The sequence below is a fragment of the Nicotiana sylvestris genome, chromosome 2 (genome assembly GCF_000393655.2).
Source record: "Nicotiana sylvestris chromosome 2, ASM39365v2, whole genome shotgun sequence".
In the NCBI taxonomy this organism is placed as follows: Eukaryota; Viridiplantae; Streptophyta; class Magnoliopsida; order Solanales; family Solanaceae; genus Nicotiana; species Nicotiana sylvestris.
The window spans coordinates 194,730,415-194,741,040 of NC_091058.1; the positions used below are offsets into that span (position 1 = coordinate 194,730,415).

The 10,626-nt window shown below is 41.3% G+C and overlaps 1 protein-coding gene across 1 annotated transcript; it reads right to left on the minus strand.

Annotated features, from left to right (window-relative positions):
* Positions 1-3,835: 3,835 nt before the first annotated feature.
* Positions 3,836-6,794, minus strand: LOC138886125 (uncharacterized). Its single transcript, XM_070167159.1, has 7 exons — positions 6,261-6,794; positions 5,774-6,179; positions 5,471-5,683; positions 5,329-5,332; positions 5,071-5,185; positions 4,302-4,693; positions 3,836-3,974 (listed from the first exon to the last, which is right to left on the minus strand). Exons 1-7 carry the CDS (start codon positions 6,792-6,794, stop codon positions 3,836-3,838), a joined length of 1,803 nt encoding a protein of 600 aa, XP_070023260.1.
* Positions 6,795-10,626: the final 3,832 nt, after the last annotated feature.

The following is a 10,626-nucleotide window of genomic DNA, read 5'->3' on the forward strand; positions in this document are numbered from 1 at the left end:
TCGGAACTATGAGCTGGATCCCTCTAGGCGAAACGGTTCTACCTGAGTTAAGCTACGTAAAACAACCTGAGCGAATAGTACTTCTACCTAGAAATATGAGCTGGATCCCCCTAGGCGAAACAGTTCTGCCTGAATTAAGCTACGTAACTGGGAGGTATGAACAATAGTGATGCATGCTGTAAAAAGAAAAATGGAGATTTTAAGGAGATTACATTGACATTCTTTATTTTAGGATCGACATTCTGCACTGCTTTGTTCCTGCTTCAAACAAAGAAAAATTTATGAGTTTTCAAAGTGGTGGTTGGTTTGTGGCCTTGATGCCATGAGTAGCTTGATTCACGGCCACTACTATCGAAGAACCGATTCTGTCTGCGTGGTACCGAGATGCTCTACCACTCTGTATCATTTTCTAGAGACCTTGGCTTTACAATGTTATCCCCAACTATTTTATACCCTGATGTCTATGTTACTGCTACCCTCATCTCTAAGGCAATGCATTTTTTCTTTAAATCAAACTCAACTGTCTTGCACCCAGTATCAGTTTGTGTCCGTAGTGCTTATCAACTTTCCTCTTGAAGTAGGTCTTGCTCATGCGACTTTTTAGTTTCTTTGAAACAATTTGTTCGCTTTATCAAATGAGATCTCAGATGGATTCGTGCCTTTGTCAATGCTATATATGCCCCAAATTATGCTTGATATTACAGGGAAATTGTAGCTAGTTTTGCATCCATTTCTTTGCTTTGCTTTTGATGCAAGAATTAGACCGAAAGGGACCCAAAGAAAAAGTATGGGTAAAAAGAGAATAATAATTGAAAGTGAAAAAGAACTGTGCTTAAAGAAAAGGTGTCCCTTTTGGGAAAGGAATAGGGAGACTTATCTGGAGGTATGTGCCGACTTCAATGAATCATGACATGCATTTTGGACTGGACGCATGATCCATCCGAGCTGTCTAATTCTCAAAATCCGTCACAAATGTTCATCTTGAAATTGTCTTGGTTGTGCTCATGCCGGAGAATCGAAGACCCTCATTCGGCTAGTAGTGCCCTTTGTAGGTTTTTCCTAACTAACCTATCTCATTTATTTACTAACAGTCACCTTATAGTGCCCATCTGGGTTTTCACCAATAAGACTCTCTCATTTTTCTGCTCAAAGTCACCTTATAGTGCCCGTACGGGTTTTTACCGATAAGACTCTTTCATTTCTTTTTCTTCTTCTTTTCTTTTATCTTTTTTTGACTAAGATATGGAATGCAAAAGGTTTCCCAACGCACTTGGCATGGGGACTTCAAACATTCTCAAAAATCAATCAAAATTTCTTGAAAGGTAAAAAGGCGAAATGAACCTTGAATTGAATTACAACTTTTGGAACCGTTTTTTACAGAAAAATCGTAAAATAAAACAAACTTCTGCCCCAGTTTTAGAGTATTAGTAATATGTATTTTTTGTTGTGATGGGACCGAACCCAGGGTAGGCTACCTACGTATCCTTTCGGAATCAGGTCGGACGTAGTTCAATGATTCAGAAGAAAAAAATATGTATTTTTTTTCCTTTTTTCTTTTTTTTCTTTACAAGTACACAGGTTCCAGAAGGTGCAAAACAAAGAAGACAAATACAGCTCAAAATTGTTAACAAAAGAGTGACACCTATTTGGAATAGTGAGCAAATGATAGCCTTCTTCATCTCGATTTGAGAAAATCAATGCGTGAAAGTTCTACAATGGGCATATATCATACATAATATCTTTTGACCACATCTGCATTAATAATTATGTCTGGTACCCATCCTTCTTCATCTACCAAGTGCAAGGCCCCTTTTGGTAACACTTTCTTGATGATGTAGGGTCTTTGCCAATTTGGGGCAAACTTTCCTTTAGCTTCTACTTGGTGTGGAAGAATGCATTTTAGAACGAGTTGGCCTACCTCGAAGTGCCTTGGATGTAATTTCTTATTGTAAGCGCGTGCCATTCTTTGCTGGTATAATTGGCCAAAACACGTTGTTGTTAGCCGTTTTTCATCAATCAACATTAGTTGTTCTAATCGGGTCTTGACTCACTCAGTGTCTTCAATATCCAATTCCACAATGATTCGGAGAGAGGGAATTTCGAATTCTATTGGTATTATAGCTTTAGTTCCATATACAAGCAGATAAGGAATTGCACCAATAGATGTGCGAATAGTCGTGCGGTATCCTAAAAGAGCAAAAGGCAACTTTTCATGCCATTGCCTGGAACCTTGGATCATCTTCCTAAGAATCTTCTTGATGTTCTTGTTCGGCGCTTCAACGACTCCATTGGCTTTTGTCCGGTAAGGGGTAGAATGGCGATGCATGATTTTAAATTGTTCGCATACATCCTTCATCAAATGACTATTTAGATTGGCTGCATTGTTAGTGATAATTGTCTTTGGGATACCAAAGCGACAGATGATGTTGGAATGAACAAAGTCTACCACTGCTTTCGTGGTGACTGCTTTGAAAGTGACAACCTCCACCCACTTGGTGAAGTAATCAATTGCAACCAAAATAAATCTATGCACATTTGAAGCCTTTGGATCGATTGTCCCAATAACATCCATTCCCCAAGCAACGAAATGTCAAGGAGAGGACATGGGATGCAACTCCGAAGGAGGCGAGTGAATAAGGTCACTATGAATCTGGCATTGGTGACACTTGCGAATAAAACTGAAGCAATCTCACTCCATAGTAAGCCAATAATACCCTGCCTGCAGAATCTTCTTCGCCAAAACATATCCATTCATGTGAGGTCCACTTACCCCCAAATGCACTTCGCTCATGATCCGCTCCGCTTCTGTGGCATCTATGCATCTCAACAAGTTTACATTTGGGGTCCTCTTGTACAGAATTTCCCCATTTAGGAAGAAACCACTAGCGAGTCACCTTATAGTTCTTTTTTGATCTCCTTTGGCATGCTCTGGATATTCTCTTGTTTTCAGGAATCGTTTTGTGTCATGATACCATGGTTCTCCATCTGGTTCGGTCTCAATTATATTGCAGTAACCGCGTTGATTCCGAAATTGGATTTCTAGTGGATCAATATGAGTGTTGCCTGGATAAGGGAGCATCGAGGCTAAAGTAGCCAAGGCATCGGCTAGCTCGTTGTGAAACCTGGGAATGTACTTGAACTCGATGGATTTGAATCTTTTGCTCAAGTCTTGCAAACATTGTCTGTATGGAATAAGCTTGATGTCTCGAGTCTCCCATTCTCCCTGGGCTTGTCAGATAAGCAAGTCGGAATGTCCCATAACCAATAGTTCGTGTACATCCAGATCGATGGCCATTTTCAGACCCATGATACAAGCTTCGTATTCTGTCGTATTATTGGTATAGAAGAATCGAAGTCGAGCCATTTCAGGGTAATGATGTTCAACATGTGAGATGTGGATTGCCCCGATCCCAACTCCTTTGATATTGACAGCCCCATTAAAATACATTTTCCATACAGGGTTATCGTCTGGAACTACTTCCTCTATTAAGTTGACCTCTTCATCTGTGAAGTATGTTCTAAGTGGCCTGTACTCATCATCAACTAGATTCTCTACCAAATGATCCGCCAAAGTTTGTGCTTTCATCGCGGTGCAAGTGACATAGACGATGTCGAACTCTGTGAGCAGGATTTGCCATTTTGCGAGCCTGCCACTGGGCATTGGCTTTTGGAAGATGTACTTCAAAATATCTATTCTGGATATGAGGTAAGTAGTGTAGGCCAAAAGATAATGTCTCAGCTTCTGAGCGACCCAACTCAAGGCACAACATGTCCTTTCTAAAAGAGTGTACTTAACCTCATAATTGGTGAACTTCTTGCTCAAATAATAGATTGCCTATTCCTTTTTGCATGTTGCATCATGTTTCCCCAGAACGCATCCAAAGGAATTATCCATCACTGATAGATATAAAAACAAAGGCCTACCAGGTTCAGGTGGGACCAGTACAAGGGGTTTTGACAGATAATCTTTGATCCTGTCAAAAGTTTTTTACCAATCGTCCATCCACTTGATAGCGGCATCCTTTTTTAGCAACTTAAAGATGGGCTCGCACGTGGTTGTGAGCTGAGAAATGAACCTACTAATTTAGTTCAACCTCCCGAGCAAACTCATGACTTATTTTTTGTTCTTTGGGGGTGGCAGATCTCGAATGGACTTTATCTTAGATGGATCCAATTCAATGCCTCTCCGGCTGACTATAAAACCGAGGAGTTTCCCAAATGGAACGCCAAAGGCACACTTGGCTGGATTAAGCTTAAGGTCATACCTTCAATGTCGTTCAAAGAACTTAATAAAATCATACACGTGATCAGCCTGTGTCTTTGATTTTATGATGACATCATCGACATATACTTCAATCTCTTTGTGCATCATGTCGTGAAAAATGGTGGTCATGTCCCTCATGTAAGTTGCCCCTGCATTCTTTAAACCGAATGGCATGACCCTGTAATAATAAGTACCCCATGTAGTGGTGAAAGTGGTCTTTTCTGCATCATCCTCATACATTAGAATTTGGTGGTACCCTGCATAGCAATCCACAAACGATTTTATCTCATGCTTTGCGCAATTATCTATAAGAATGTGGATATTTGGTAAAGGAAAATTATCCTTTGGACTTGCTTTATTCAGGTCCCTATAGTCAACACAGACTCTGGTCTTTCCATCCTTCTTCGACACAAGCACATCATTCGCCACCTAGGTGGTGTATCAGACAGCTCTGACCACATTGGTGCTCAATTGCTTCATTATTTCCTCTTTGATTTTTTCACTCATGTCTGTTTTAAATTTTTGTTGTTTTTGTTGGAATGGTGGAAAATTAGGATACGTAGGAAGATTATGAACCACTAGATCAGCACTTAAACCCGGCATATCATTGTAAGACCAAGCAAACACATCTCTGTATTCAAATAAAAGTTAAATCAAGGCATCTCTAGTTTTTTGTTCAGTGTGAATGCTTATCTTCGTTTCTCTGACTTCTTCATGACTTCCGATATTAATAGCTCGGTTTCATTGAGGTTGGGCTTAGGCTTGTTTTCAAATTGTTCCAACTCTCTTTTTATTTCCTCAACAACCTTATCTTCATCATATTCAACCTCTTGATGCATTATTTCGATACTAAACAGCTTTTTAAGATCTGGATCTGAATTCCCCATGCATGTCATGTTATTAAAGCCGACATTAACAAAACTGAAATGGAAATAAAATGACAGGAATTAGGAAAAAGAAAATATACAAAACTTAATACGAAACTGATCTGCATTTCATTGAATTCGAAAGGATAGAAGGGTTAACATCAAAACAAAACAATCATATTGAGATGTTTGGATTACAACCCTGAAAGTAACCCAAAATACAAAAAAGAGACTGCAAAATCAAACTACCAAGACTCCTTCCTTGTGGGGAGAGGAGTTGCTTCCTAGTTGGTAAGCATGGTGTCTGGGTCAATTAGTTGCATATCGACACGACTATTGCCTTCACCATCCTGGATCATATTCACTTCAGAAAACATCTGGCTGAGGCCATGGAAAATTTCATCAATATTTGTATGCTCCAAGGAATTTTGACCCTCTTGGAGTTGTGGCTTGACAAAAGTGTAGAAAATGTGAGGGATAGGTTGTTGCAAGACCCATCCATGCTTTTTGCGGTGCTTGGCTTTGTTTTCGTCTGCTTGTGTCGGCCTGAAGCCTAAGCCAAAAGTACCCTAGTTACTAAATGGATAAATAGGCTTCGAAATTCCTTGCAATGATGCTCCCAAGCCTTTTCCTGGCTCATAACCTTGTCTCAACATAACTGCAGCGACCATTACAGATGTGGCGGAAAGACGAGGACGCAGAATGGACTTTCCTTCCTCAACATGGTCCATAACAACCACTTCAAAAGCCTGATGGAAAATGGACTCACACCTTACCTTGGCCTCAATACAGGGGATTAATGGGTCTTTATAAATGGAAGACTCGTCTTCCCCGTGAACAATAATTTCTTGCATGTCATGTTCAAATTTGAGCATCTGATGCAAGGTGGATGGCACAGCTCGGGTCGTATGGATCCATGGCCTTCCAAGAATAAAGTTATAAGAAATGACCATATCCACTACTTGGAGGACAATCTCAAAGTCAACCGGCCCAATCGTCAGGGTGAGGTTGATTTCCCCAATGGTATCTCTCGCTGAGCCATCAAAATCCTGGATGCGAACATTGTTGGGTCAGATTCTGTCTGTATTGATCTTCATGGTTTGCAAGGTATAGAGAGGGCATATATCTACACTTGAGCCTCCATTAACCATGACTCGTTTTACATAATGCCTCTCACATTTGACCATTAAGTGAAAAGCCTTATTGTGCCCGGCTCCCTCCTTGGGAAGTTCATCATCAATAAAGGAGATTCTGTTCACCTCAAAAAATCTGTTGGCCATCTTCTCTAATTGATTCACTGTGGTCTCCTCTGAGATATGTGCCTTGTTCAGGACCTTGATTAGTACACGGGCATACTCTTTGGAATGTATGAGCAGAGATAGTAGAGAGATTTGGGCAGAAGTCTTTCTTAGTTGGTCAATGATTGAGTAATCCTGAACTTTCATCTTTTCCAAAAACTCTTTTGCCTCTGCTTCAGTGACTGGTTTCTTTATTGGCAATTGGCCTTCTCTGATTTGCTTGGCCTTCCTCAACTCTTCTGGAGAGTAACACTTCCCCGATCGAGTCAAACCTCCAGTTTCCTCCACTTCCTCTATGATTTCCTTGCCTTTGTAGGTCATCACAGTTTTGTTGTAGTTCCAAGGAATGGTTTTCGTGTTTGTCATAGGGGGTTGCACGGCAGGTTTGATTATGATTGGCTTTGTTATGCCATTCGTACCATCCTAATTCTACTTTGTATTGGGGTGGCCTCCAAGGACATATAACTTGGTCTTGGAACCTTGGAGCGAACTTCCAACCTTGATATTTTTGGAACAAATAAAGTTTCCTTCTTTGAGCTCTGGGCGCCTTTCATAATCAATGGCACATCTTGGCTGGGACTTACTTCTAGACTTGTTCCTTCTTAAATTGCACCCACTGTCATTTTTGCTCGACCGATCGGCTTGTATTCTTGATCTCGACCAATCATTCCCACAAAATGAACATCATTGTGTACTGGCAACGGGTTGTTTGTCACATTATGAGGGTCCTCGCCATTCGTCACTATAATTAATTTTTCAGAAATGAGTCTCTCTTTTACTCTTTTCAGAGTCCAACAATCATCAGTGCTATGCCCCGGGGCACCTGAATGATATTCATATCTAGCATTTGCTTGAAATCCATGTAAATCAGGATCCATATGGTGAGGAGCGATGGGTCCAATCACGCCCATTTGCTTCAGCTTTTGGAATAGACTAGAGTATGATTCGGCCAATAAAGTAAATTTTTCTGCCGGCCTCTACTCTCGACCATAATCCTGCCTGGGATGAGCATTGTAGGGTGCCCGAAAATTTTGTTGCTGAGGTCGGGGGGGCCTTGGAGCTGGTGCCCGTACCTGCTGATTGGGAGGCCGAGCATATGATTGAGCATTGAACACTGTATATTATGGTGGGACCACAGAGTATTAAGGAATTGGCGGGGGATAATAATGTTGAGGGTAGCTGGATTGCCCCTGCTGAACTTGCACATAAGGGTGTGATGCCCCTCTTTGAACTTCCTTAGATCCTGAAGTCATCATGGACCCTTTATTTCTCTGCTTTCTTTTTGCCAAACCTCCCGACCCATTTTGGATAGCTTGGGTGGTGGCTTTGAGAGCAGCTTGACTTACAATTCTGCCAGTCTTGAGGCCATTTTCGACCATCTCCCCTATTTTGATTGCTTCTGCAAAAGGTCTACCCATCGTGGACATCATGTTTTGAAAGTAATCAGGCTCTTTAGCCTCCAGAAAAATAGTGACCAATTCGTGGTTATCCATTGGTGGCATAACTCTAGCCACTTGCTCCCTCCATTTGATGGCATACTCCCTCAAACTTTCGGTCGGCTTTTTCTTCATGTTGGACAAGGAATTACGATCTGACGCAATATCAATGTTGTACTGAAGTTGTTTGACAAAGGCCTGGTCCATGTCATCCAAACATGTCAGTGAGAGATATCTTGGTCAATGAACCATGCGGAAGCTACCCCCACAAGGCTTTCCCCAAAGTAAGCCATCAGCAGCTCTTCCTTTCCTCTTGCACCCCTCAGCAGGTTGCAATACCGTTTCAAGTGGGTGATAGGGTCGCCGTGTCCATCATATTTCTCGAATTTTAGGGTCTTGAACCCTCGTGGCAAATATATGTGAGGGAACATGCATAGACCACTAAATGAAACATTTTTGTGAACACCTAGTCCCTATATGAAGGACTTTTCATTTTCCTGGCCATCTCATCTGGCTCAACCGTCGTGGCAGGATTTTCATTTTCCACTAGTGACTCGTACTGAGGAAACTGATTGTATGGAGCCGAGACCCTGAAAGCCATATTTGAAGAATATTATTGGCCATCATAAGCATGAAATAGTGGCTCATTATTTGGCTTCGTCACAGGAGGTGGTGGCGGGATTGTATATACCGGTGTGCCAAACACGACGAGAAGGGTATTCCTGACCGGTGCAACTGGAGGTCGCATATTAGAGGTACCGAGGGTAGCATGGAGGTTGTAGTTTGGTACATACCCTGGTGGTAGAATGGGATCGCTCGTTGCATGGAGCGGTGGTTGAGTAGCCTAGGGTATGGTGGAAGTTCCCTCTGAGGGACCCTGGGGTGGAGGTTGACCGGAAATCCAAGCTTGATATACATCTGACAGTTGTTGTCTCAATTTTCTTATTTTCTCCGACTCTTGCTGAACTGACTGACCCTGCGGATTGTCGTTGACCAACTCAATTTCATCACTATTATCCATTACCACCGCTCCCTTAGATCTTGTGAAGTAATGATGTGTTGCTAGCTTCACCACAAACCAACCACCTTAAGCTTACTATATAAGAGGCAACGAATGTGCTAGGGTTAAGCATTTTACAGATAGGAATCACACGTAGATATGTTATGCTCCTAAAATATCACCATCTCTAACATGTTTTTGGAAGATTTCATGTTTCATTCTGTCTTATTAGCTTGCTGCTTATTGACACTGTTATTTCCTTATCTCTTTTTTTCGTTTTTTCCTTTCACACGCCTTATTTTGATCCCTTACTTTAGAGTCATTAAAAAATTATTTGATCGAACCTTTTATGGGTTGCCTACATATCATATTGCCTCATGAATCAGATCATTACGTAGTTCATGTACATGACCATATGTTGTTTTTTTTATTTATTTATTTACAAAACAAACATCTTTTTGGTTTATTTTCGAATTTTTCTAAACAAAATCTTTTTCATTGATTTTCAATTAAAAAATTCTTTTGATACAAGACTCAAAAATCAAGAATTACATAAAGATAAACAAGACCAGACATGACTCAAATAGACTTTTTAGGATAAAAGGCAAAACAACAAGACTCAAACACTAAAAGACTCTTACAGACCCAAAAACAACAAAAGAATAATGAAAAAGGACTGATAACTAAAAGAAGACTTTGATCTCTACAGTAGAATCCACCAGCATCACTGTAATCAAGGCGCTTGTTCCTATGGCTAGCCCTCAATATTGCGGTATATCCTCTCCAAGTCTACAGATATATGACGAGCAACATTCAATGATACTTCTGCAAACTGCTCGAGCGTCATTCCCTGGCAACTTCTGCATGCTCTTGAGGTATATGTGGCTACCTCGAGGATCTTTCCCTTAATGTATTTTTGAGCCACATGCAACTCTTAATTTTGCTGACCACGGGTCTCAGCTAGATCCAGCGCATCACGCTCATAGTCCAAGGCCATATCTCTCTGGCGCCGAACTTCTAGCCACTGCGCTTCTAGCCGATTAATCACCTTTTGGTAGTGGTGTCTTTCTATTTCAAACTCACCGATTTGGCACTACTTACTTGATTCAACTCCCTCTAACTGATCCTTTAAACCTTTGGTTAGTGGAACGTAACTCATGCGTTCACGATCATGGACTACCCTGAACTGGGTTTCTCTCTCTTCTTGTTGTTGGGCGGTTGTGACTATGTTCTTCTTTCGAATTTGGGCTTTGAGTACTTCCTTCTCTCATGCCCACTGAGCTTTCTCTTTCTCAAAAGTATCATACATCAGATCCCTGTCTACTTTAACGATGCCAAGCTCTTCTTGCAGTGCTCCAAATTTAGATTCATAACCCTTTTTCATCTCTTCCGCAGCCAGCCCAACACTGTTACGAATCTCAGCCTCCCACTCTGCGGTGCTCTTCACAATTATCCCTGGTCTATCTGCGAGAGCATCTTGATTATAGAACCACTCAAGATAAGAAGGATTCAACTCACCCCTTCCTCGATCTGCCACCATGGTGCCACACTCGAGTATCTTAGTGCCATTCCAAATACGCTGAGCATAAGCTTCACGAATGGGATCCTCTTATGTTGCTTCCCAGATAAAGTTTTCCATAGTCACTACCGGGGCACTATTTGTTTATGACCTAACTGACATAGAACTCTCATGGGAACATATGGCTGATAACCTCGAAGCCCCATCAAGATCAGAAACGGATGGCAAGATGACTATAGATGA

Excerpts from the sequence above, each read along its gene's own strand:
- LOC138886125 (XM_070167159.1), bottom strand. The coding sequence starts at position 6,794 with ATGACAAACACGAAAACCATTCCTTGGAACTACAACAAAACTGTGATG. Across the intron at positions 6,180-6,260 it reads TGGTTAATGGAGGCTCAAGT|GATTTTGATGGCTCAGCGAG; the intron begins GTAGATATATGC and ends GTTCGCATCCAG. Across the intron at positions 3,975-4,301 it reads AAGACACAGGCTGATCACGT|GATCAAAGATTATCTGTCAA; the intron begins GTATGATTTTAT and ends AACTTTTGACAG.